The 26,788-nt window shown below is 67.8% G+C and overlaps 2 protein-coding genes across 2 annotated transcripts; one reads left to right on the top strand and one right to left on the bottom strand.

Moving 5' to 3' along the window:
• Positions 1-702: 702 nt before the first annotated feature.
• On the top strand, positions 703-19,320 carry GPT (glutamic--pyruvic transaminase). Its single transcript, XM_075415411.1, has 11 exons — positions 703-818; positions 4,389-4,478; positions 5,820-5,928; positions 6,017-6,147; positions 10,689-10,932; positions 14,463-14,542; positions 15,388-15,524; positions 16,675-16,849; positions 17,394-17,549; positions 18,479-18,591; positions 18,880-19,320. The coding sequence occupies exons 1-11, from the start codon at positions 732-734 to the stop codon at positions 18,968-18,970; spliced, it is 1,413 nt and encodes a 470-aa protein (XP_075271526.1). The 5' UTR covers positions 703-731; the 3' UTR covers positions 18,971-19,320.
• Positions 19,133-26,590, bottom strand: LOC142360789 (alanine aminotransferase 2-like). The gene is made up of 11 exons (XM_075415339.1): positions 26,456-26,590; positions 25,174-25,341; positions 24,822-24,930; positions 24,585-24,718; positions 24,260-24,503; positions 24,086-24,165; positions 23,877-24,010; positions 23,633-23,804; positions 22,636-22,791; positions 19,444-19,550; positions 19,133-19,169 (listed from the first exon to the last, which is right to left on the bottom strand). The coding sequence occupies exons 1-11, from the start codon at positions 26,588-26,590 to the stop codon at positions 19,133-19,135; spliced, it is 1,476 nt and encodes a 491-aa protein (XP_075271454.1).
• Positions 26,591-26,788: the final 198 nt, after the last annotated feature.

Genomic DNA, 26,788 nt, shown 5'->3' on the forward strand with positions numbered 1-26,788 from the left:
TCCCCCGGCCTCCACGTGCCCCTCCGTGTCCCCGTGTGTCCCCTCCCCGTCCCGTGTCTCCCCGTGTCCCCCCCATCCTGCCCCCCCCGTGTCCCCCCCCGTGTCCCCCAATGTCCCCCATGTCCCACCCCCCCCGTGTCACCGTGTCCCCCCCCATGTCCCCCCACCCCCGGGAGTGACACACGGGGGGGTGTCCCTGCCCGTCCCCCCCCCATCCCTGTGTCCCCCCCCCCCGTGTCACCGTGTCCCCGTCCCCCCAAGTCCCCCCCCATGTCCCCTGTGTTCCCCCCCGGGTCCCCCAATGTCCCCCATGTGCCCCCCCCCCCCCCCGTGTCACCGTGTCCCCCCGTGTCCCCCCCCGCTCCCATCCCCCCCCCCGCTGCCCGTTGCCCTGGGCGGTGCCGCCGCCCGTTGCCCCCCCCCGGTGCCCGTTGCCCCCCCCCCCCCCCCCCCCCCCCGGTGCCCGTTGCCCGGGGCGGTGCCTCCCCCCGCGCCCCCCCCCCCCCCCGGGTGCCCGGTAACCGTTTGGGGGGGGGCAGGGGGGGGGGGCGGTGATGATGATGCTGCGGGGGGGGGGGGCTGAAGGCTCCTCTCTCCCGCAGGCTCCCGACCCGGACGATGGGCGGCGGCGGCGGCGGCGGGGGGGGGGGGGTCCCGGGGGGGGTCCCGGTGCCGGGGGAGGGGGGGGTCCCGGGTGCCGGGGGGGGGGCCCGGTGCTGACCCCCGCCTCGATGAACCCGGCCGTGCGGCGCCTGCAGTACGCGGTGCGGGGGCCGCTGGTGGCGCGGGCGCTGCGGCTGGAGCGCGAGCTGCGGGAGGTAACGGGGGGGGGGGGGGGACCCCCGCAACGACCCCCCCCCCCCACCCAACCTGACACCCCCCCCCCCACCCGGCGGGACCCCCCCCAAAGAACCGGGATCCCCACCCCGGGACCCCCCCCCCCCCCCACACCCCCCGGCGGGACCCCCCCAAAGAACCGGGATCCCCACCCCAGGACCCACCTCCCCCTCCCCCCCGGGACCCCCCACCTGGACCCCCCCAAAATCGAGGACCCCCCCCCCCCCCGAAACGGGAGCCCCCCAAACTGAGGGCCCCCCAAACCGGGACCCCCCCCCCTCCGAACCGGGATCCCCCCCCCCTCGGGACCCCCCTCCGCGGGAATGCCCTGCTCCGGGGACACCCCCAAACCGAGACACTCCCCCCCACCCCCCTTAAACGGGACCCCCCCCAAAACGAGACCCCTCCCCGAAACGGGACCCCCCCCCGAACCGGGATCCCCACCCCCGGTACCCCCCCCCCCCCTCGGGGAATGCGTTTCTCCAGGGACACCCCCAAACCGGGACCCCCCCCTCGAACCAGGACCCCCCTCCGGGGACACCCCCGAACCGAAACCCCCCCGAACCGGGACCCCCCCCAAACTGAGATCCCCCCCGAAGAGGGACCCCCCCCCAAACTGGGATCCCACCCTCAGGGACACCCCCAAACCGAGCCCCCCCCTCCAGAATCGGGCCCCCCCCCCCCCGAACAGCGACCCCCTCCCGAACTGGGACCCCCCCCCCCCGGAAACCCCCAAACCCAGACCCCCCCCCCTCGAACCAGGACCCCCCCCCCCGAACCGGAATCCCCCCCTAGAACCGGGATCCCCCCGGGACCCCCCCCGAGAACCGGGACCCCCACCTGGACCCCCCCAAACCGAGACCCCCCCCCCCGAACTGGGACCCCCCCAAACTGAGACACACTCACAAACCGGGACCCCCCCCCGAAACCGGGACACCCCCTCCCCCAGAACAGGGATCCCCCCCGGGACCCCCACCTGGACCCCCCCCAAACCGAGACCCCCCCCCCCGAACTGGGACCCCCCCAAACTGAGACACACTCACAAACCGGGACCCCCCCCCCGAAACCGGGACACCCCTCCCCCAGAACAGGGATCCCCCCCCGGACCCCCCACCTGGACCCCCCCAAACCGAGACCCCCCCCCCCCCGATCCGGGACCCCCGCCAAACTGGGATCCCCTGCTCGGGGACACCCCCAAACCGAGACCCCCCCCCCTCCAGAATCGGGGCCCCCCCCCACGAACAGAGACCCCCCTCCCGAACTGGGACCCCCCCCCTCCGGAAACCCCCAAACCCAGACCCCCCCCCAACCGAGACCCCCCCCCCCCCTCCAGAATCGGGCCCCCCCAGAACAGAGACCCCTCCCGAACTGGGACCTCCCCCCCCGGACACCCCCAAACCCAGACCCCCCCCCCAAACCAGGACCCCCTGCCCCCCCCGAACCGGGATTTCCCTCCCCCCCCCCGGGACACCCCCCGGGACTGCGCTTCTCCGGGGACACCCCCAAACCGGGACACACCCCCCCCCCCCAACCGGGATCCCCCCCCCCCCCAAATCGGGACCCCCCCCCCCCCCCGAACAGGGATCCCCCCCCCATAACCGGGATCCCCCCGGGACCCCCCTCGAGAACCGGGACACCCCGAAACCGGGACCCCCCCCCCCCCCCCAGAACAGGGATCCCCCCCCATAACCGGGATCCCCCCGGGACCCCCCCTCGAGAACCGGGACCCCCCCCCCGGGGACACCCCCAAACCGGGACCCCCCCCCCCCCCCCCGAACAGGGATCCCCCCCCCATAACCGGGATCCCCCCCGGGACCCCCCTCGAGAACCGGGACCCCCCCCCGGGGACACCCCCCAAACCGGGACACCCCCCCCCGGGGACACCCCCAAACCGGGATCCCCCCCTCGAACCGGGAGCCCCCCCGGGAACCCCCCCCCGAGACCCCCCCCAAACTGAGACCCCCCCCCGAACCAGTCCCAGTGTCCCCAGTGTCCCCAGTGTCCCCCTGTTCCAGTTGTCCCCTGGGGTCCCCCAGTGTCCCCCCCCCCCCCCCCCAGTGTCCCCACATCCCAGTTGTCCCCTGGGGTCCCCATTTCCCAGTGTCCCCAGTCCCCACCTGTCCCAGTTGTCCCCCGGGGTCCCCCGTGTCCCCCCCCCAGTGTCCCCACTGTCCCCAGTGTCCCCCAGCCCAGCCGTCCCCGGGGCAGGGGACACCGGGGGGGGACACCCTGTCCCTTGTCCCCTGTCCCTACTGATCCCCCTGTCCCCAGGTCCCCTTGTCCCTGTCCCCAACCCTGTCCCTGTCCCCATGTCCCCATCCCTGTCCTCACCCCTGTCCCCAACCCCTGTCCCCCTGTCCCCCATCCCTGTCCCCACCCCTGTCCCTCTGTCCCCAACCCTGTCCCTGTCCCCATGCCCATCTCACCGTCCCTGTCCCCAACCCTGTCCCTGTCCCCTGACCCTGTCCCCAAGTCCCCATCCCTGTCCTCACCCCCTGTTCCTCTGTCCCCAACCCTGTCTCCGTGCCCATCTCACTGTCCCTGTCCCTGACCCTGTCCCCATACATGTCCCCAAGTCCCCATCCAGTCCCCACGTCCCCATCCCTGTCCCCATGTCCCCTGTCCCCAACTCTGTCCCCTGTCCCCATCCCTGTCCCCACCCCATCCATGTCCCCATCCTTGTCCCTGTCCCTGACCCTGTCCCACTGTCCCCCATCCCTGTCCCCATCCTTGTCCCCTGTCCCCATCTTTGTCCATGTCCCCATCCCTGTCCCTGACCTTGTCCCATGTCCCCATGTCCCCAGCCCTGTCCCCTTCTGTGTCCCCTGTCCCCATCCCTGTCCCTGACCTTGTCCTGTGTCCTCTTGTCCCCCTGTCCTCACCCCTGTCCCCCTGTCCCCATCCCAATCCCTGTGTCCCCATCCCTGTCCCCATGTCCCCACCCCTGTCCCCATGTCCCCCTCTCCCCATCCCAGTCCCTGTGTCCCCATCCCTGTCCCCAACCCTGTTCCCGTGTCCCCATCACTGTCCCCAGGTCCCCATCCCTGCCCCCACCCCTGTCCCCAGGTCCCCATCCCAGTCCCTATGTCCCCATCCCAGTCCCTATCCCCAGTATGTCCCCATCCCAGTCCCTATCCCAGTCCCCATGTCCCCACCCCCATCCCTGTCCCCACCCCACCCCTGTCCCCATGTCCCCACCCTGTCCCCCTGCCCCCATCCCAGCCTCCACATCCCCATCCCAGTCCCCATGTCCCCATGTCCCCATGTCCCCATCCCATTCCCCAGGTCCCCATCCCAGTCCCCAGGTCCCCATCCCAGTCCCTATGTCCCCATCCCTGTCCCCACCCCTGTCCCCATGTCCCCACCCCATCCCTGTCCCCATGTCCCCACCCCGTCCCCCTGCCCCCATCCAGCCCCCACATCCCCATCCCTGTCCCCATGTCCTCACCCAGCCCCTATGTCCCCACCCCTGTCCCCACGTCCCCATCCCAGTCCCCATGTCCCCAAGTCCCCATCCCTGTCCCCATGTCCCCGCCGCTGTCCCCCCCCAGGGTGTCCCCAAACCCTTCACCGAGGTGATCAAGGCCAACATCGGTGACGCCCACGCCATGGGGCAGCGACCCATCACCTTCCTCCGCCAGGTACCGGGGGGGGGGACACGGTGACCCCGGCGAGGTGACCCTGGCGAGGTGACACCCGGGAGGTGACACTGGGGAGGTGACCCTGGGGAGGTGACACCCGGGGAGGTGACACCTGGGGAGGTGACCCCGGCGAGGTGACCCTGGGGAGGTGACACCCGGGGAGGTGACCCTGGGGAGGTGACCCCGGCGAGGTGACACCTGGGGAGGTGACACCTGGGGAGGTGACACCCGGGGAGGTGACCCTGGGGAGGTGACACCTGGGGAGGTGACCCCGGCGAGGTGACCCTGGCGAGGTGACACCCGGGGAGGTGACCCTGGGGAGGTGACACCCGGGGAGGTGACACCTGGGGAGGTGACCCCGGGAGGTGACCCCGGGGAGGTGACCCCGGGGAGGTGACCCCGGGGAGGTGACACCTGGGGAGGTGACACCTGGGGAGGTGACCCCGGCGAGGTGACCCTGGCGAGGTGACACCCGGGAGGTGACCCTGGGAGGTGACCCGGGAGGTGACACCTGGGGAGGTGACCCCGCGAGGTGACCCTGGGAGGTGACCCTGGGGAGGTGACCCCGGGGAGGTGACACCTGGGGAGGTGACCCGGCGAGGTGACCCTGGCGAGGTGACACCCGGGGAGGTGACCCTGGGGAGGTGACACCCGGGGAGGTGACACCTGGGAGGTGACCCCGGGGAGGTGACCCCGGGGAGGTGACACCCGGGGAGGTGACCCTGGGAGGTGACACCTGGGGAGGTGACACCTGGGGAGGTGACCCCGGCGAGGTGACCCTGCGAGGTGACACCCGGGGAGGTGACCCTGGGAGGTGACACCCGGGGAGGTGACACCTGGGGAGGTGACACCCGGGGAGGTGACCCTGGGGAGGTGACCCCGGCGAGGTGACCCTGGCGAGGTGACAGCCGGGGAGGTGACCCTGGGGAGGTGACACCCGGGGAGGTGACACCTGGGGAGGTGACCCCGGGGAGGTGACCCCGGGGAGGTGACACCCGGGGAGGTGACCCTGGGGAGGTGACACCTGGGGAGGTGACACCTGGAGGTGACCCCGGCGAGGTGACCCTGGCGAGGTGACACCCGGGGAGGTGACCCTGGGGAGGTGACACCCGGGGAGGTGACACCTGGGGAGGTGACACCCGGGGAGGTGACACCTGGGGAGGTGACCCCGGGGAGGTGACCCTGGGGAGGTGACACCCGGGGAGGTGACCCCGGGGAGGTGACACCTGGGGAGGTGACACCTGGGGAGGTGACCCCGGGGAGGTGACCCTGGGGAGGTGACACCTGGGGAGGTGACCCCGGGGAGGTGACCCCGGGGAGGTGACACCGAACCCCCCCCAGGTGACAGCGCTGTGCCTGTACCCGGAGCTGCTGGCCGAGCCCTCGCTCCCCGCCGACGCCAAGGATCGGGCCCGCCGGCTGCTGGCGGCGTGCGGTGGCCAAAGCGCCGGTGAGCGACGTCACCGCCACGGTGACACCACCGGGTTGTCACCTCGCCTTGTCACCCAACGCCGGGGGTCTCTGTGTCACCCCCCCAGGTGCCTACAGCGCCAGCCCCGGCATCGAGCTGGTGCGTCGCGACGTGGCCCGCTTCCTCCGGCGTCGCGACGGCGTCCCCGCCCAGCCGGGGGACATCTTCCTGGCCACCGGCGCCAGCGACGCCATCGTGGTACGGGGACACGGCGGTGGCACCTCCCCTCCCCCGCCGTCACCCGCGCCAGGCGCCCACAAAGGGGCCCTTGTGTGGCCCTTGGCAGCGGGGACGGGGACGGGGACGCGGTGGCCTCTGCCAGCGTCCTGTGCCCGGCGCGGTGCCACCGGGAGGTTCCCACGGTGGCCCTGGCTCCGCAGTGGCACCGGCACCACACGACCCCGTCCCCAGGGTGTCCTTGTCCCCAAGGTGTCCTTGTCCCCACACGTCCCTGTCCCCAAGGTGTTCTTGTCCCCAAGGTGTCCTCGTCCGCACATTGTCCCTGTCCGCACACATCCCTGTCCCCAAGATGTCCTTGTCCCCAGGGTGTCCTTGTCCCCACACGTCCGTGTCCCCAAGGTGTCTTTGTCCCCAGGGTGTCCTTGTCCCCACACATCCCTGTCCCCAAGGTGTCCTTGTCCCCACACGTCCGTGTCCCCAAGGTGTCCTTGTCCCCAGGGTGTCCTTGTCCCCACACGTCCCTGTCCCCAAGGTGTCCTTGTCCCCAGGGTGTCCTTGTCCCCAGGGTGTCCTTGTCCCCACACATCCCTGTCCCCAAGGTGTCCTTGTCCCCAGGGTGTCCTTGTCCCCACACATCCCTGTCCCCAAGGTGTCCTTGTCCCCAGGGTGTCCCTGTCCCCACACATCCCTGTCCCAAAGGTGTCCTTGTCCCCAGGGTGTCCTTGTCCCCACACGTCCCTGTCCCCAAGGTGTCCTTGTCCCCAAGGTGTCCTCGTCCCCACATTGTCCCTGTCCCCACACATCCCTGTCCCCAAGGTGTCCTTGTCCCCAAGGTGTCCTTGTCCCCAGGGTGTCCTTGTCCCCACACGTCCCTGTCCCCAAGGTGTCCTTGTCCCCAAGATGTCCTTGTCCCCAGGGTGTCCTTGTCCCCACACATCCCTGTCCCCAAGGTGTCCTTGTCCCCAGGGTGTCCTTGTCCCCACACATCCCTGTCCCCAAGGTGTCCTTGTCCCCACACGTCCGTGTCCCCAAGGTGTCCTTGTCCCCAGGGTGTCCTTGTCCCCACACATCCCTGTCCCCAAGGTGTCCTTGTCCCCAAGGTGTCCTTGTCCCCAGGGTGTCCTTGTCCCCACACGTCCCTGTCCCCAAGGTGTCCTTGTCCCCAGGGTGTCCTTGTCCCCAGGGTGTCCTTGTCCCCACATGTCCCTGTCCCCAGGGTGTCCTTGTCCCCACATGTCCATGTCCCCAAGGTGTCCTTGCCCCCAGGGTGTCCTTGTCCCCACACGTCCATGTCCCCAAGGTGTCCTTGTCCCCAGGGTGTCCTTGTCCCCACACATCCCTGTCCCCAAGGTGTCCTTGTCCCCAGGGTGTCCTTGTCCCCACACATCCCTGTCCCCAAGGTGTCCTTGTCCCCAGGGTGTCCTTGTCCCCACACGTCCCTGTCCCCAAGGTGTCCTTGTCCCCAAGGTGTCCTTGTCCCCAGGGTGTCCTTGTCCCCACACGTCCCTGTCCCCAAGGTGTCCCTGTCCCCAAGGTGTCCTTGTCCCCAGGGTGTCCTTGTCCCCACACATCCCCGTCCCCAAGCTGTCCTTGTCCCCAGGGTGTCCTTGTCCCCACACGTCCCTGTCCCCAAGGTGTCCTTGTCCCCAAGGTGTCCTCGTCCCCACATTGTCCCTGTCCCCACACATCCCTGTCCCCAAGGTGTCCTTGTCCCCAAGGTGTCCTTGTCCCCAAGCTGTCCCTGTCCCCAAGGTGTCCTTGTCCCCAGGGTGTCCTTGTCCCCACATGTCCCTGTCCCCAAGGTGTCCTTGTCCCCAAGCTGTCCTTGTCCCCACACATCCCTGTCCCCAAGGTGTCCTTGTCCCCAAGGTGTCCTTGTCCCCAGGGTGTCCTTGTCCCCACACATCCCTGTCCCCAAGGTGTCCTTGTCCCCAGGGTGTCCTTGTCCCCACACGTCCCTGTCCCCAAGGTGTCCTTGTCCCCAAGGTGTCCTTGTCCCCAGGGTGTCCTTGTCCCCACACGTCCCTGTCCCCAAGGTGTCCCTGTCCCCAAGGTGTCCTTGTCCCCAGGGTGTCCTTGTCCCCACACATCCCCGTCCCCAAGCTGTCCTTGTCCCCAGGGTGTCCTTGTCCCCACACGTCCCTGTCCCCAAGGTGTCCTTGTCCCCAAGCTGTCCTCGTCCCCACACATCCCTGTCCCCAAGGTGTCCTTGTCCCCAAGGTGTCCTCGTCCCCACAGTGTCCCTGTCCCCACATGTCCTTGTCCCCACATGTCCCCAACCCCAGGGTGTCCTTGTCCGCACGCTGTCCTTCTGTCCCCACACATCCTTGTCCCCACACGTCCCCATCCCCAAGGTGTCCTTGTCCCCACGCTGTCCCCATGTCCCCACAGTATCCCCTGTCCCCACGCTGTCCTTGTGCCCCACAGTGTCCCTGTCCCTACATGTCCTTGTCCCCAAGGTGTCCTTGTCCCCAAGGTGTCCTTGTCCCCACGCTGTCCCCATGTCCTACAGCAGCCCCTGTCCCCATGCTGTCCCCATCCCCACGGCGTCCTCGTCCCCACATGTCCCTGTCCCCACACATCCTGGTCCCCACGCTGTCCCCATCCCCGCACGTCCTTGTCCCCACACGTCCCCATCCCCAAGGTGTCCTTGTCCCCACGCTGTCCCCATGTCCCACAGCGTCCCCTGTCCCCACAGTGTCCCTGTCCCCACACATCACCATCCCCAAACGTCACCACACGCACACCATCCCCATGCCCATGCCGTCCCCACTCTCTCCCCGTCCCCACGCCATCCCTGTCCCCACAGAGTCCCCATCCCCACGCTGTCCCCATCCCCATATGTCCCTGTCCCCACAGAGTCCCCATCCCCACGGCATCCCCATGCCCACACGTCCCTGTCCCCACACGTCCCCGTCCCCAAGGTGTCCTTGTCCCCACGCTTTCCCCATCCCAACGCCGTCCCCATGCCCACGTTCTCCCCACCCTGTCCCCATCCCCACATGTCCCCACGCTGTCCCCATCCCCACACCATCCCCGTCCCCACCCTGTCCCCATCCCCATGCTGTCCCCATGCCCATGCTGTCCCTGTCCCCACAGTGTCTCTGTCGCCGCGCTGTCCCTGTCCCCACACCATCCCTGTCCCCACATGTCACCATCCCCACACGTCACCATCCCCATGCTATCCCCATGCCCACGCTGTCCCTGTCCCCATCCCCACATGTCCCCATGTCCTCCCCACATGTCCCCATGCCATCCCTGTCCCCACCCTGTCCCCAACCCCACATGTCCCCATGCTGTCCCCATGCCCACCACAACATCCCCATGCCCACACCGTCCCCATCCTGTCCCCGTCCCCACGTGTCCCCATGCTGTCCCCATGCCCACGCCATCCCTGTCCCCACCCTGTCCCCATCCCCACATGTCCCCACGCCGTCCCCATGCCCACACTGTCCCCACTCTGTCCCCATCCCCATCCCTTATCCCTGTCCCCACATTTCCCCACGCTGTCCCCGTCCCCACGCCATCCCTGTCCCCACAGTGTCCCCCTCCCCACATGTCCCCATGCCGTCCTCATGCCCACACCATCCCCACCCCCTATCCCTGTCCCCACATGTCCCCACGCTATCCCCGTGCCCACGCCATCCCTGTCCCCACAGTGTCCCCATCCCCACGGCATCCCCACATTATCCCTGTCCCCACGCTATCCCCGTGCCCACCCCGTCCCTGTCCCCATCCCCACATGTCCCCATGTCCTCCCCACATGTCCCCACGCCATCCCTGTCCCCACCCTGTCCCCATCCCCTATCCCTGTCCCCACATGTCCCCACGCTGTCCCCGTCCTCACGCCATCCCTGTCCCCACCCTGTCCCCATCCCCACATGTCCCCACGCCGTCCCCATGCCCACACTGTCCCCACTCTGTCCCCATCCCCACCCCCTATCCCTGTCCCCACATGTCCCCACGCTGTCCCCGTCCCCACGCCATCCCTGTCCCCACAGTGTCCCCATCCCCATGGCATCCCCACATTATCCCTGTCCCCACGCTATCCCCGTGCCCACGCCGTCCCTGTCCCCATCCCCACATGTCCCCATGTCCTCCCCACATGTCCCCATGCCATCCCTGTCCCCACCCTGTCCCCAACCCCACATGTCCCCATGCTGTCCCCATGCCCACCACAACATCCCCATGCCCACACCGTCCCCACCCTGTCCCCGTCCCCACGTGTCCCCATGCTGTCCCCATGCCCACGCCATCCCTGTCCCCACCCTGTCCCCATCCCCACATGTCCCCACGCCGTCCCCATGCCCACACTGTCCCCACTCTGTCCCCATCCCCATCCCTTATCCCTGTCCCCACATGTCCCCACGCTGTCCCCGTCCCCACGCCATCCCTGTCCCCACAGTGTCCCCATCCCCATGGCATCCCCACATTATCCCCATCCCCACGCTATCCCCGTGCCCACGCCGTCCCTGTCCCCATCCCCACATGTCCCCATGCTGTCCCCACACCCAAGCCATCTCCGTCCCCGTCCCCACGTGCCCCCGCTCTCCCCGCAGAGCATCCTGAAGCTGCTGGTGTCGGGCTCGGGCCCCTCGCGCACCGGGGTGCTGATCCCCATCCCCCAGTACCCCCTCTACTCGGCCGCCATCGCCGAGCTCAGCGCCATCCAGCTCGGTTACTACCTGGCCGAGGAGCGGTGCTGGGCGCTGGACCTGGCCGAGCTGCGGCGGGCGCTGGCCGAGGGGCGCCGGCACTGCTGCCCCCGCGTCCTCTGCGTCATCAACCCCGGCAACCCCACCGGTAACCGGAGGGAACCCCCGGACTGGGACCCCGAGGCTGGGACCCCTGAGCTGGGACCCTTGGACTGGGACCCCAGAGCTGGGACGCTTGGGCTGGGACCCCTGGGGCTGGGACCCCCAAGACTGGACTGGGACCACTGATCTGGGGAGGGGACCCCTGAACTGGGACCCCCTGGGCTAGGACCCCTGGACTGGGACCCCTGAGCTGGGACCCTTGGACTGGGACCCTTGGGCTGGCGAGGGGACCCTGGGCTGGGACCTCAAGGCTGGGACTGGAACCCCTGGGTTGGACTGGAACCCCAAGACTGGACTGGGACCCCTGGGCTGGGACCCCAGAGCTGGGACCCTTGGGCTGGGACCCCTGAGCTGGGGAGGGAACCCCTGGGCTGGACCTCAGAGCTGGGACCCCTGGACTGGGACCCCTGAGCTGGGGGGGGAACCCCTGGACTGGGACTCCTGGACTGGGACCCATAGTCTGGGACTGGAACCCCTGGGCTGGACTGGAACCCCAAGACTGGACTGGGACCCCTGGACTGGGACCACTGATCTGGAGAGGGGACTGCCTGGACTGGGACCCCCTGGGCTAGGAACCCTGGACTGGGACCCCTGAGCTGGGGAGGGAACCCCGTGGCTGGGACCCCTGAGCTGGGACCCTTGGACTGGGACCCTTGGGCTGGGGACTGGGACCCCTGGACTGGGACCCATAGTCTGGGACTGGAACCCCTGGGCTGGACTGGAACCCCAAGACTGGACTGGGACCCCTGAGCTGGGACTGGAAGCCCTGGGCTGGACTGGAACCCCAAGACTGGACTGGGACCCCTGGACTGGGACCCCCTGGGCTAGGAACCCTGGACTGGGACCCCTGAGCTGGGGAGGGGACCCCGTGGCTGGGACCCCTGAGCTGGGACCCTTGGACTGGGACCCTTGGGCTGGGGACTGGGACCCCTGGACTGGGACCCATAGTTTGGGACTGGAAACCCTGGTCTGGACTGGAACCCCAAGACTGGACTAGGACCCCTGGACTGGGACCCCAGAGCCGGGACCCTTGGGCTGGGACCCCGCAGCTGGGAAGGGGACCCCGAGGCTGGGACCCTTGGGCTGGGACCCCTGAGCTGGGGAGGGAACCCCTGGGCTGGACCTCAGAGCTGGGACCCCTGGACCCCTGAGCTGGGGAGGGAACCCCTGGACTGGGACTCCGTGGCTGGGACCCCAGGGCTGCAGAGGGGACCCCGAGGCTGGGACCCTGCAGCTGGGGAAGGGGACCCCGAGGCTGGGACCCCGCTGCTGGGACCCTTGGGCTGGGGACTGGGACCCCTGGACTGGGACCCATAGTCTGGGACTGGAACCCCTGGGCTGGACTGGAACCCCAAGACTGGACTGGGACCCCTGGGCTGGGACCCCAGAGCTGGGACCCTTGGGCTGGGGACTGGGACCCCTGGACTGGGACCCATAGTCTGGGACTGGAACCCCTGGGCTGGACTGGAACCCCAAGACTGGACTGGGACCCCTGAGCTGGGACCCTTGGACTGGGACCCTTGGGCTGGGGACTGGGACCCCTGGACTGGGACCCCAGAGCCGGGACCCTTGGGCTGGAATCCCGCGGCTGGGAAGGGGACCCCGAGGCTGGGACCCTTGGGCTGGGACCCCTGAGCTGGGGAGGGAACCCCTGGGCTGGACCTCAGAGCTGGGACCCCTGGACTGGGACCCCTGAGCTGGGGAGGGAACCCCTGGACTGGGACTCCGTGGCTGGGACCCCAGGGCTGCAGAGGGGACCCCGAGGCTGGGACCCTGTGGCTGGGGAAGGGGACCCCGAGGCTGGGACCCCTGGACTGGGACCCTTGGGCTGGGGACTGGGACCCCTGGACTGGGACCCCTGGGCTGCGACTGGAACCCCTGGGGTGGACTGGAACCCCAAGACTGGACTGGGACCCCTGGGCTGGGACCCCAGAGCTGGGACCCTTGGGCTGGGACCCCGCGGCTGGGAAGGGGACCCCGAGGCTGGGACCCTTGGGCTGGGACCCCTGAGCTGGGGAGGGAACCCCTGGGCTGGACCTCAGACCTGGGACCCCTGGACTGGGACTCCGTGGCTGGGACCCCAGGGCTGCAGAGGGGACCCCGAGGCTGGGACCCTGCAGCTGGGACCCTTGGGCTGGGGACTGGGACCCCTGGACTGGGACCCCTGGGCTGGGACTGGAACCCCTGGGGTGGACTGGAACCCCAAGACTGGACTGGGACCCCTGGACTGGGACCACTGATCTGGAGAGGGGACTGCCTGGACTGGGACCCCCTGGGCTAGGAACCCTGGACTGGGACCCCTGAGCTGGGGAGGGGACCCCTGGGCTGGGACTCCTGGACAGGGAACCCTCAGGTGCGGAGGGAACCCCGAGGCTGGGACCCCTGAGCTGGGACCCTTGGACTGGGACCCTTGGGCTGGGGACTGGGACCCCTGGACTGGGACCCATAGTCTGGGACTGGAACCCCTGGGCTGGACTGGAACCCCAAGACTGGACTGGGACCCCTGGGCTGGACTGGAACCCCAAGACTGGACTGGGACCCCTGGACTGGGACCCCTGAGCTGGGACCCTTGGGCTGGGACCCCTGAGCTGGGGAGGGAACCCCTGGGCTGGACTTCAGAGCTGGGACCCCTGGACTGGGACTGCGCAGCTGGGACCCCAGGGCTGGGGAGGGGACCCCGAGGCTGGGACCGCTGGACTGGGACCCCTGGGGCTGGGACCCTGGAACTGGGACCCCAAGGCTGGGACCCCTGAGCTGGGGAGGGGACCCTGGACTGGGACTCCTGGGGCTGGGACCCGCAAGACTGGACTGGGACCACTGATCTGGGGAGGGGACCCCTGGACTGGGACCCCTGAGCTGGGGAGGGAACCCCTGGACTGGGACCCCAGAGCTGGGACCCTTGGACAGGAGCCCCACGGCTGGGGAGGGGACCCCGAGGCTGGGGAGGGACCCTGGACTGGGACCCCTGGACTGGGACCCCTGGACTGAGACCCCAAGACTGGACTGGGACCCCTGATCTGGGGAGGGGACCCCAAGACTGGGGAGGGACCCTGGACTGGGACCCCTGGACTGGGACCCCTGGACTGAGACCCCAAGACTGGACTGGGACCCCTGATCTGGGGAGGGGACCCTGGACTGGGACTCCACAGCTGAGACCCTTGAGTTGGACTGGGACCCCTGGGGGTGGGCCTGGGGCCCCAAGTCTGGAGTGGGACATCAAGACTGGTCTGGGACCTCTGGGCTGAGATGGAACCCCAGGGCTTGAACCCCAGGTCTAGACTGGGACCCCCAGTCTCTGGCTGGTACCAGGACTGGGACCCCCAACGCCCTACCAGTCCCTGTGCTGGGACTGGGACCCCCAGTGCTCTACTGGTACTGGTGTTGGGACCATGACCTCCAAAATCCAACAAGTACTGGGGCTGGGCCACCCAAAACCCAACTGGTGCTGGGGCTGGGACCCCCCTGGGGCCCCCCAGCGCCCGCCCCACCATGTTCCCTCACACCGGGGCCCCCCAGGACAGGTCCAGAGCCGGCAGTGCATCGAGGACATCATCAAGTTCGCCTTCGAGGAGAAGCTCTTCCTCATGGCCGACGAAGTGAGCCATCCCTCCCATCCCATCCCATCCCATCCCATCCCATCCCATCCCATCCCATCCCATCCCATCCCATCCCATCCCATCCCATCCCCATCCCATCCCCATCCCATCCCATCCCATCCCATCCCATCCCATCCCATCCCATCGCATCCCATCCCCATCTCCATCCCACCCCACCCCATCCCATCCCATCCCATCTCCATCCCATCCCATCCCATCCCATCCCATCCCATCCCATCCCATCCCCATCCCCATCCCATCCCATCCCATCCCATCCCATCCCCATCCCATCCCATCCCATTCCATCCCATCCCATCCCATCCCATCCCCATCCCATCCCATCCCATCCCCATCCCCATTCCATCCCATCCCATCCCATCCCATCCCCATCCCATCCCATCCCATCCCATCCCATCCCATCCCATCGCATCCCATCCCCATCTCCATCCCACCCCACCCCATCCCATCCCATCCCATCTCCATCCCATCCCATCCCATCCCATCCCATCCCCATCCCCATCCCATCCCATCCCATCCCCATCCCATCCCATCCCATTCCATCCCATCCCATCCCATCCCATCCCATCCCATCCCATCCCCATCCCATCCCATCCCATTCCATGCCATCCCACCCCCATCCCCATCCCATCCCATCCCATCCCATCCCATCCCATCCCATCCCATCCCATCCCATCCCATCCCATCCTATCCCAACTCCATCCCATCCCATCCCATCCCATCTCCATCCCATCCCATCCCATCCCATCCCATCCCATCCCATCCCATCCCATCCCATCCCATCCCCAGCAGGACCCCAGTGTCCAGGTGACGCCCCTCCCCCCCAGGTGTACCAGGACAACGTCTATGCCGAGGGCTCGGCCTTCCACTCCTTCAAGAAGGTCCTGTTCGAGATGGGGCCGCCCTACTCCGAGGTGGTGGAGCTGGCCTCCTTCCACTCCGTCTCCAAGGGCTTCATGGGCGAGTGAGTCCCACCACCCCGCCCACCCCGCCCCACATCCCGTGGGGCCAAGGGGCCCTACGGACCTGGGGCGGGGATGGAGGTGACTTGGTCTGCGGGTCTGAGGGTGGGGATGGGGATGCCACCACCCCGTGGATCCCTTGTGGTGGCAGTAGTGATGCCACCACCCCGTGGATGCCATGGGTAGGGAAGGTGATGCCACCACCCTATGGATCCTCTGGGGTGGAGATGGTGATTCCACTACCCCATGGATCTTCTGGGATGGAGAAGGTGATGCCACCACCCCATGGATGCCATGGGTTGGGGATGATGATGCCAGCACCCCATGGATGCCGTGGGTTGTGGATGGAGATGCCACCACCCCATGGATCCTCTGGGGTGGAGATGGTGATGCCGCCACCCCATGGATGCCATGGGTTGGGGATGGCAATGCCACCACCCCATGGATCCTCTGGGGTGGAGATGGAGATGCCACCACCCCATGGATGCCATGGGTTGGGGATGGAGATGACACCACCCCGTGGATCCTCCAGGGTGGAGATGGTGATGCCACCACCCCATGGATGCGTTGTCTTGTGGATGGAGATGCCACCACCCCATGGATCCTCTGGGGTGGAGATGATGATGCCACCACCCCATGGATGCCGTGGGTTGTGCATGGAGACACCACCACCCCATTGGTCCTCTGGGGTGGAGATGGTGATGCCACCACCCCATGGGTCCCAGGAGTGGAGACGGTGATGCCATGGCCCCATGGGTCCTAGGGGTGGGGATGGGGATGCTCCAACCCCATGGATCCCTTGGGCTGGAGATGATGATGCCACCACCTCACGGGTCCCAGGGGTGGGCATGGCGATGCCACATCCCCGTGGGGACAACGTGACAGCTCTGTGGGTCTCAGGGGACAGAAGATGCCATGGCCTGGTGGCTCCTCACCTGTGGGTTCCTCTCACGGACCCCCATCTGTGGGTCACATCAGTGGGTCCCGAATGGTCCCCATCCACAGCTCCTCCATGGATGCCCACCCATGAGTCCCTACTCGTGGCTGCCCACCACTGGGGGGTCACCACCCATGGGCTCCCACCCATGTGTCCCCGCACCCCCCCACCCCGTGGGTCGCGGCGGGCGCCCCCCACGGGCCATGTCGCGCCAGGTGCGGGTTCCGCAGCGGCTTCGTGGAGGTGGTGAACATGGACCCCGAGGTGCAGCAGCAGTTGGCCAAGCTGGTGTCGGTGCGGCTGTGCCCGCCCGTGCCGGGGCAGATCCTGCTGGACGCCGTCGTTGACCCCCCCCAGCCTGGGGACCCCTCCTACGAGCTCTTCATGGAGGTGTGGTGGGATAGGATGGGGTGGGATGGGATGGGATGGGATGGGATGGGATGGGATGGGATGGGATGGAATGGGATGGGATGAGATGGGGATGGGTGGGGATGGGATGGGATGGGGATGGGGATGGGGATGGGATGGGATGGGGTGGGATGGGATGGGGTGGGATGGAGATGGGGATGGGATGGGATGGGGATGGGATGGGAACGGGATGGGGTGGGATGGGGATGGGGATGGGATAGGGTGGGGATGGGGATGGGATGGGGATGGGGATGGGGATGGGGATGGGATGGGGATGGGGATGGGGATGGGATGGGATGGGATGGGATGGGGATGGGGATGGGGATGGGATGGGGTGGGATGGGATGGGATGGGATGGGATGGGATGGGGATGGGGATGGGGATGGCGATGGGGATGGGGATGGGATGGGATGGGGATGGGGATGGGGATGGGGTGGGATGGGATGGGATGGGGATGGGGTGGGATGGGGTGGGATGGAGTGGGACACAATGGTGACGCCATGTCCCCACCTTGTCCATCCCGCAGGAGAAGCAGGCGGTGCTCAGCGCCCTGGCGCACAAGGCCCGTCTCACCCACGAGATCTTCAACCAAGTGCCCGGGATCCGCTGCAACCCGGTGCAGGGCGCCATGTACGCCTTCCCCCGCATCGAGCTGCCGCCCCGCGCCATCGCCGCCGCCGAGGTGCCGTGGGGCTGGGCCCGAGCTGTCCTGGGGGCCGTGGGGCTGGGCAGGACCCGTCCCGGGCGATGTGGGGCTGGGCAGGATGAGTCCTGGAGTCTGTAGGGCTGGGATGGATCAGTCCTGGATGCTGTGGGGCTGGGCAGGATGAGTCCAGGGCAATGTGGGGCTGGGGAGGATGGGACTTGGGGGATGTGGGGCTGGGCAGGACCTGTCCCAGTGCCGTGGGTCTGGGCAGGATGAGTCCTCGGTGCCCTGCGGCTGGTCAGCACCCATCCTGGTGCCGTGGAGCTGGGCAGGACCCATCCCACGCAATGTGGGGCTGGGCAGGATGGGTCCTGGGGGCCGTGGGGCTGGGGTGGATCAGTCCTGGTTGCCATGGGGCTGGGCAGGATGAGTCTAGGGCAATGTGGGGCTGGGCAGGACCCATTCTGGTGCCGTGGGGCTGGGCAGGATGAGTCCTTGACAATGTGGTGCTGGGTGGGACCTGGGTGGGACCTGGGTGGGACCCATCCCAGGTGATGTGGGTCTGGGCAGGTCAAGTCCTGGGTGCTGTGGGGCTGGGCAGGACCCATCCTGGTGCCGTGGGGCTGGGCAGGATGAGTGCTGGGGTCCGTAGGGCTGGGATGGATCAGTCCTGGGTGCTGTGGGGCTGGGCAGGGTGAGTCCAGGGCAATGTGGGGCTGGGCATGACCCATCCTGGTGCCGTGGGGCTGGGCAGGATGAGTCCTGGGTGCTGTGGGGCTGGGCAGGACCCATCCCGGGCAATGTGGGTCTGGGCAGGATGAATCCCACCCAGAGACTCTCTGAGACGCGTGGGGGTCAGTCCTGCCCCACCCATGGGTCCGGGACCCCCTGTCTTCTCCCCGTGCCCCCCCACCCACCCTGTGCCGTGGCAGCGGGTGGTGCTGAGCCCAGCCCCGCCCCCCCAGGCGCAGGATGAGGCCCCCGACATGTTCTTCTGCATGAGGCTGCTGGAGGAGACGGGGATCTGCGTGGTGCCAGGCAGCGGGTTCGGGCAGCGCGAAGGCACCTTCCACTTTCGGTGGGTGCCCAGGGGGGGTCATGGGTGGGGGTCGAAGGTGGGGGGGTGGGGCTGGACACCCCCCCCAATCCCCCCCCATATCCCCAGCTGGGGGAGGGGGCAAGGTCCAGGGGGGGCCGTAGGGAGAAAGGGGGTCTTGGGTGCCCAACGGGTGGTGGTGAGTCTTGGGTGCCCAACGGGTGGTGGAGGGCTTGTTGGGGGGCAGAGATGGGGGGCAGGGGTTCGGGGGGGGTGCTGTGGGGGTCTCCCCCCCCCTCCAGCCCCATTTCCAGCCCCCCCACCCCCTAGGATGACCATTCTTCCACCTGCCGAGAAGCTGCAGGTCCTGCTGGAGAAGCTCAGCAGCTTCTACACCAAGTTCGTCCAGGAGTTCTCCTAACGCTGGTGGCCCCTCCCCCACCCCCCTGGCACCCCAACCCCGCCCGGCACCCACCCCTCCAGCACCCATCTCCCCACTCCAGCACCCAACAGTCCCCACCAGACCCCCAGCGCCGCGGGCCGGGCCCCCACCCTGGGTGGTCTTGGTGGTCTCCAAGTGCCTTCAACCTCTTGGTGCCTTCAACCTCCTCGTGCCTTCGCTGGGTGCAGGGGGCACCCAAAGTCCCGGGGCTGGGCCCCCCCACCCACTCTCCCCGTGTCCCCTTGGGGTGGGGGGGCCACCTCTCCCCTCCCCCCCCTCGCCCCCCTCCCCCATCAATAAAAAGGCCGGATGGAGCCGTGCGTCGCCGACCACCGAGCACCCATGGGTGGCCCCTCGCCCCCTCCAGCACCCAGCGGTGGGGGGTGGCTGTGGGGTGGTGGAGGAGTGCGATCTGCGGGGACTTTATTGTGTGGGGGGGACACGGGGGGGACACTGGGTGCCCCCGCGTCAGGAGAAGCGGCGCAGGAAGGCGGCGTGGAAGCGGGCGAGGGCAAGCAGCACCCGCGGCAGCATCTCGGCCGGCGGCAGCAGGGACAGCCTGGGGGGTGTGGGGGGAGGGGAGGACGAGGGTGCTCCCACCCCCACCCAGATCCATGGTCCCGACCCCCAGCCCCCACCCCGGTGCTCCCCCACCAGCTTGGCTCCAAGCGCCCAGCCCTGGTGACCTCTCAACTCTTATCCAACGCAACACCCAACCCAACGCCCAACACCCAGCCCCACACCCAACCCCCAACACCCAACCCAACACCCAACCCCAACACCCAACCCAACCCCCAACCCCAACCCCCAACACAATGTCCAACCCCAAGCCCCAACCCAACCCCCAGCTCCAACCCCCAACCCAACACCTAACCCAGCACCCAACCCAACACCCAACCTAACACCCAACACCCAACACCCATCCCCCAACCCCCAGCGCGATGCCCAACACCCAACTCCAACACCCAAAACCCAACCCAACCCCCAGCACCCAACCCCGATGTCCCAGCGCCAACCAACTCCAACACTCAACTCCAACTGCCCAGCCCTGGTGACCCCTCAACTCTTACCCAACACCCAACCCAACACCCAACCCCAACACCCAACCCAACACCCAACCCAACCACCAGCACCCACCCCTGATGTCCCAGCGCCAACCAGCCCCAACGCTCAGCCCCAGCCACCCAACCCAGGTGACCCCTCAACTCCAACCCAACTCAACGCCCAGGCCCCAGCCCATCACCCAACACCCAACCCCAACACCCAACACGATGCCCAACCCAACACCCAGCACCCAACCCCGATGTCCCAGCACCAACCAGCCCCAACACTTGACTCCAACCGCCCAGCCCTGGTGACCCCTCAACTCTTACCCAACCCCAACACCCAACCCAACACCTAACGCAATGCCCAACCCCCAACCCAACCCCCAACCCCAACAGCCAACACCCAACCTAGCACCCAGCCCCCCAACACCTGACCCCAACCTCCCAGCCCCACCCAGCTCCAACACCCAGTCCTGACCTGCCAGCCCCACCCAGACCCCCAACCCCCTCATCACCCACCATCTCCCCCACCCCATCCATCTCCACCCGCCACCCATTGAGCGCCCATCATCACCCATCCAATGCCCAGCCCCAACACATCAACCCCATGTGCCCCCACCCCACAGTTCTCCCCCTGACCCCCCACCCCACCCCCTTACCCCACGTGGTGGGTGCCCTCGGGCTGCCCGAACTCGCTCCCCGGGGCCAGCACCACCCCTGTGGCCTCCAGCAGCTCCCGGCAGAAGAAGACATCGGGCTCCAGGCCCAGTGCCTGGGGATGGGGTGGGATGGCAGGGTCACCCTGTGCAGGGTGTCCCATGTCCCCAGGATGTCCCACGTCCCCAGGGTGTCCCATGTCTCCAAGGGTGTCCCATGTCCCCAGGATGTCCCACACCACAGGGCTCCCCACACTCCCACAAGCTACCCCATGTCCCCGTGGTGTCCCATGTCCCTAAGATGTCCCACAACCTCAAGGTGCCGCATGTCCTCAAGGTGTCCCATGTCTCCAAGGGTGTCTCACATCCCCAGGGTGTCCCATGTCCCCAGGGTGTCCCATGTCTCCAAGGGTGTCTCACATCCCCAGGGTGTCCCATGTCCCCAGGGTGTCCCATACCCCAAGATGTCCCACATCCTCAAGGTGTCCCGTGTCCTCAAGGTGTCCCACATCGCCAAGATGCCCCACATCCCCAGGGTATCCCAAGTTCCCAGGGTGTCCCATGTCCCCAAGATACCCCATGTCCCCAGGGTGTTCCACGTCCCCAAGGTGTCCCATGTCCCCAAGGTGTCCCATGTCCCCAAGGTACCCCATGTCCCCAGGGTGTTCCACGTCCCCATGGTGTCCCATGTTCCCAGGGTGTCTAATGTCCCTAGGGTGTCCCACATCCCCAGGGTGTCCCACGTCCCCAGGGTGTCCCCTGTCTCCAGGGTATCCCACAGCACAGGGCTCCCCACACTCCTACAAGATGCCTCACGTCCTCAGGGTGTCCCATGTCTCCAAGGGTGTCCCACATCCCCAGGTTGTCCCATGTCCCCAAGATATCCCATGTTCCCAGGGTGTTCCACATCCTCAAGGGGTCCCATGTTCCCAGGGTGTCCAAAGTTCCCAGGGTGTCCAATGTTCCCAGGCTGTCTCACATCCCCACGGTGTGCCACGTCCCCAAGATGTCCCATGTTCCCAAGGTGTCACATGTCCCCAGAGTGTGTGTCCCATGTCTCCAAGGGTGTCCCATGTCCCCAGGATATCCCACAGCACAGGGCTCCCCACACTCCCACAAGATGCCCTATGTCCCTAGGGTGTCCCATGTCTCCAAGGGTGTCCCACATCCCCAGGTCGTCTCATGTCCCCAAGATACCCCATGTCCCCAGAGTGTCCCATGTCTCCAAGGGTGTCCCATGTCCCTGGGGTGCTCTGCACTCCCATGGTGGCCCACCTCCCATGGTGTCCAATGTCCCGAGGACTCCCCATACCCCAGGGCTCCCCACAGTCCCACAAGATGCCCCACGTCTCTGGGATGGCTCTTGTCCCCATGGAGCTCCGTGCCCTGGCATCTCCCGTGTTCTGGCATGTCCCATGTCTCCAGGACACCCCAAGTCTCTGGGTGTCCTGCGCACTCATGATGGCCCATCTCCCATGGTGGCCCATGTCACCAGACACCCCATACATCACCGTTCCCCACATTCCCAGGGTGCCCCATGTCCTCAGCGCGTCCCATGCCCCTGGGGTGCCCTGCACTCCCATGGTGCTCCATCTCCCCAGGACACCCCATACCTCAGGGTTCCCCATGCTCCCAGGGCACCCCATCTCTCCAGGACACCCAACATCCTAGGGCTCTCCACACTCCTACAATATGCCCCACGTCTCTGGGATGGCTCTTGTCCCCAGGACACCCCATGTCCCTGGGTGCCCTGCACTTCCATGGTGGCCCATCTGCCATGGTGGCCCGTCTCCCATGGTGGCCCAGATCCCGTGGTGGCCCGTGTCCCCAGGACAACCCGTACATCAGGGTTCCCCACAACCCCAGGATACCCCACGTGCCCCGGATGCCCCACACCCCTGAGGTCCCCCCCTGTCCCCCCTTCCTGTCCCCAGGCACTCACCTGGGCGTGGCACTGGGCACGGGGCGGGATCTCGATGCGGAGGAAGGCGCGGGTCCCCCCCTGCGGGGGATGGCAGCCGATGCCGGGGGTCTGGCCCAGCATCTCCTGCACCAGGTGGGCGTTGTGAGCCAGGTCACGGCACAGAGCCTGCTGGTGCTGGGATGGGATGGGGATGGGGACGGGGTGGGATGGGATGGGATGGGATGGGATGGGATGGGGATGGAGATGGGGATGGAGATGGGGATGGAGATGGGGATGGAGATGGAGATGGGGATGGGGATGGGGATGGGGATGGGGATGGAGATGGGATGGGGTGGGATGGGATGCGATGGGATGGGATGGGATGGGATGGGATGGGATGGGATGGGATGGGGATGGAGATGGGATGGGGATGGAGATGGAGATGGAGATGGAGATGGGGATGGGGATGGGATGGGGATGGGAATGGGAATGGGAATGGGGATGGGATTGGGATGGGGATGGAGATGGGGATGGAGATGGGGATGGGGATGGGGATGGGATGGGACGGGATGCGATGGGATGGGATGGGATGGGATGGGATGGGATGGGATGGGATGGGATGGGTTGGCATGGGATGGGATGGGGATGGAGATGGGATGGGGATGGAGATGGAGATGGAGATGGGATGGGGATGGGATGGGGATGGGAATGGGAATGGGAATGGGAATGGGAATGGGGATGGGAATGGGAATGGGGATGGGAATGGGAATGGGAATGGGGATGGAGATGGAGATGGGGATGGGGAAGGGGATGGGGATGGGGAAGGGGATGGGATGCGATGGGATGGGGATGGGGATGGGATGGGATGGGGATGGGATGGGATGGGATGGGAAGGGGTGGGGATGGAGACAGAGACATACATGGTGCTGGGCCACGCAGCAGCCACCTCTCCTTCAGCAGGAGCGTGGGCCATCACCCCCTGCCAGCAGCTGCACCCTGGTGTCCCGGCGGCGGAAGGGGACCCGGCATCACCCACCTCCTCGAAGGCGGGGTAGGAGGGCTCACTGGGCAGCAGGGGCTCCATGGCCGTCTCCAGCATCACCTGCCCCAGGATGGGGGGATACACCGACAGCCCCCACGTGTAGAAGCACTTCAGGACGCTCGGGTCGATGTTCACCAGCTCGAAGAAACCCGCTCGGAAACCACCCCTGGGGGAGCAGGGGGGTGGAGGGGGGCTGAGAAAGGGGGTTTTGGGGGGGGGGTCAGTGGTCGGTACTCACCCCCCGAGCCCCTTGGAGAGGGAGTAGAAGGCAACGAGCTGGACGGTGGAGCGGAGCGGGGCGCCCATCTCCCACAGCACCCGCTTGAAGGAGAGGAAGGGTCGGCCGGGGAGGAAGGCTCGGTCCTGCTGCACCTGCGGCACCCAGGGCATGGTGGGGGGGAGCCAGGGTGGGGGCACGGCCACCCCCAGCCCCGACCCCCCACCCACCTCGTCCACCAGCAGCAGGAGGTTTTCCTCGGCCGCCAGCCGGATGATGTCCTCCATGTTCTGCCGGCTCAGAACGTGCCCTGCCGAGGGGGGAGAACCCCACTTGTGAACCCCCCCTTTCCACCAAGATGGGGAAACTGAGGCACGGCACTGCCGTTCTCCACCATAACTCACCGGTGGGGTCGCCGGGGTTGACGACGCAGAGCACCTTGGGGTGGCACCTCGCCCTCGCCCGCCCCAGCGCCCGCCGCACCACCTCGATGGCCACGGCCCAGCCTCGCTCCTCGGCCAGGGGATATGGCACGGCCACGGCCCCCGCCAGCCCCGGCGCTGCCCGGTGGAGCCGGGGACCCGGCACCGGCACCAGCACGCCCGTCGGCATCGCCGCCGTCTCATCCACCAACAAGAAGAGGATGTCCTGCCGGGAAGAAGCCACCGTGGGCTTGGTGGGGGTCTTCGGCGTTCCAAGGCCGCGGAGATGCCACCGCGTCACGCTCACCACCATGGCGGCCGCGGTGCCGGCGCAGGGGACGACGCGGCGGGGGTCGCTGGGGACGCCGCCGTCCCTTCGCTCCAGGTAACGGGCCACCTTCTCGGCCACCGTGTCGGTGACGTACTCCAGGTTGTACGCTCCTGGGGATGGATCCGGCGTCACCGAATCCGGTGTCACCCTCTGTGCCCGGCTCCCCATCGGTGGGGCCGGTTTCGCCCCACGGCGTGGCCGTCCCCGCCGTACCTGCGCTGCCGCCCTGCAGGTGCCGCAGGATCCGGCCGGCGCGATGCTTGGCGTCCGCCGGCACGTGCTCGGCACCCAGCAGCTCGGGGTACGCGCAGATGGCGGCCACCTACGGGGATCCGGCCACCATGGTCACAGAACCCTCCCCCCCAACATTTTGGGGTACCCCCAGCGTCAGGATTGGACCCCCCCATCCCAATCCCTGCAGTGCTGAGGGTCACAGATCCAGCTGTGCCCCACATCTGGTTTGGGGGGTTGATGCTCAATGGCCCAGTGCAGTTGTGGGGTGGGGAGGGGGGGGGTGTCTGGCTGTGGGGTGCCCCCCCCGTTCCCCCCCAAAGCCCCCCGTTACCTGCCGAAGGAAGGTGAGAGGCTGGCGGCCGGCGTCCCCCGCGTCCCCCAAATGGCAGCAGGTGACCTCGCTGAAGGGCTTGTCCACACCCTCGGGGACAGGAGGTGGCTCAGCGGGGGGCACTGTCCTCTGTCCCCCCCCCCTTCCCCAAATCCCGGGGGACACAGCCTTGGGGGGTGGGAGGAGGGGAGGGCACCCCAGAGCATGCCAGGGCACCCAAAGGGATGGGGGACACCAGGGTAGGACCCATCCCTTGGGGCTGTGGGGACCCGTGGGGACATGGGGTCTGGGGATGTGGGTGACTTTGGGGGTCACGGGGTCTGGGTGGGTGTGGGGACCTGAGGGGGGGGGACGTGGGTGGCTTTAGGGACCAGGGTGTGTGGTCGTGGATGGCTGCAGGGTCACAGGTGGCTGCGGGGACTCCATGGGTCTCTGGGAGCATGGATGGCCATGGGGACTTCGTGGGGCGCTGGGACCATGGGTTTTTGTGGGTCATGTGGGGCTCTAGTTGGCCATGGGGACCCGTGGGTGTCTCTGGGTCTCTGTGGGGCTCTGGGTAGCCATGAGTGGCGGTGGGGATCTCTTGGTGGCCATGGGGGTCCCTTGGGTGACTGTGGGTCCCCATGGGCCTCTGGGTGGCCATTGGGACCTGTGGGTGTCTGTGGGTGTCCATGGGGCTCTGGGTGACCCATGGATGTCTGTGGGACCCCGTGGGGCTCTCGGTGGCCATGGGGACCTGTGGGGATCTGGGTGGCCATGGGAGTCTGTGGGTCTTATGGGGCTCTGGGTGGCCATGGGGATCTCTTGGTGGCCATGGGGACCCGTGGGTATCTGTGAGTGTCCGTGGGGCTCTTGGTGACCATGGGTCCCTGTGGGTTGATAGGGCTCTGGGTGTCCATGGGGCGGTGAGTGGTTGTGGGTGGCCATGGTGATCTCTTGGTGCTCATGGGGATCTGTGGGTGTCTGTGGGTCCCGTGGGGCTCTGGGTGGCCATGGGGACCTGTGGCTGTCTGTGGGTCCCTTGGGGCTCTGGGGAGCCATGGGGACCTATAGGTGTCTGTGGGTCCCCGTGGAGCTCTGGGTGGCCATGGGGACCCCTTGTTGGCCATGGGGACCCATGGGTGTCCGTGGGTCCCCGTGGGGCTCTAGGTGGCCTGGGGGACCTGTGGGTCCTCGTGGAGCTCTGGGTGGCCATGGGGACCCCTGATTGGCCATGGGGACCCGTGGGTCCCCGTGGGTCTCTGGGTGACCGTGGGTGTTGGTGGGTCCGCAGGGCTCTCACCTGGGCCAGCTCCTCCTCGATGGCAGCCGCCCGCTCGAGCAGGGCCTGCAGCGGGGACGGTGCCTCGTGCCAGCTGCTGGGGTTCGCCGAAGCCGGGGGGACCCCGGTGCCCCTCGAGGTGCCAACCGCCGCCATGGCTGGGGTGGGAGCCGGAGCTGCGGGCGAGCGCGGCGGGGGGCCACCGAGGGGCCTGGGTTAATGGTTAGCGGCTCTGCGACGCGTGGCGTGCCAGGGTGACGCGGGGCGTGCCAGGGTGACATGTGGCGTGCCGGGGTGACACGTGGCGTGCCGGGGCAGTGTCCCGGCTGTGCCTCCCTGGCCCTGGTCCCGACC

The sequence above is a fragment of the Opisthocomus hoazin genome, chromosome 3, assembly GCF_030867145.1.
Source record: "Opisthocomus hoazin isolate bOpiHoa1 chromosome 3, bOpiHoa1.hap1, whole genome shotgun sequence".
In the NCBI taxonomy this organism is placed as follows: domain Eukaryota; kingdom Metazoa; phylum Chordata; class Aves; order Opisthocomiformes; family Opisthocomidae; genus Opisthocomus; species Opisthocomus hoazin.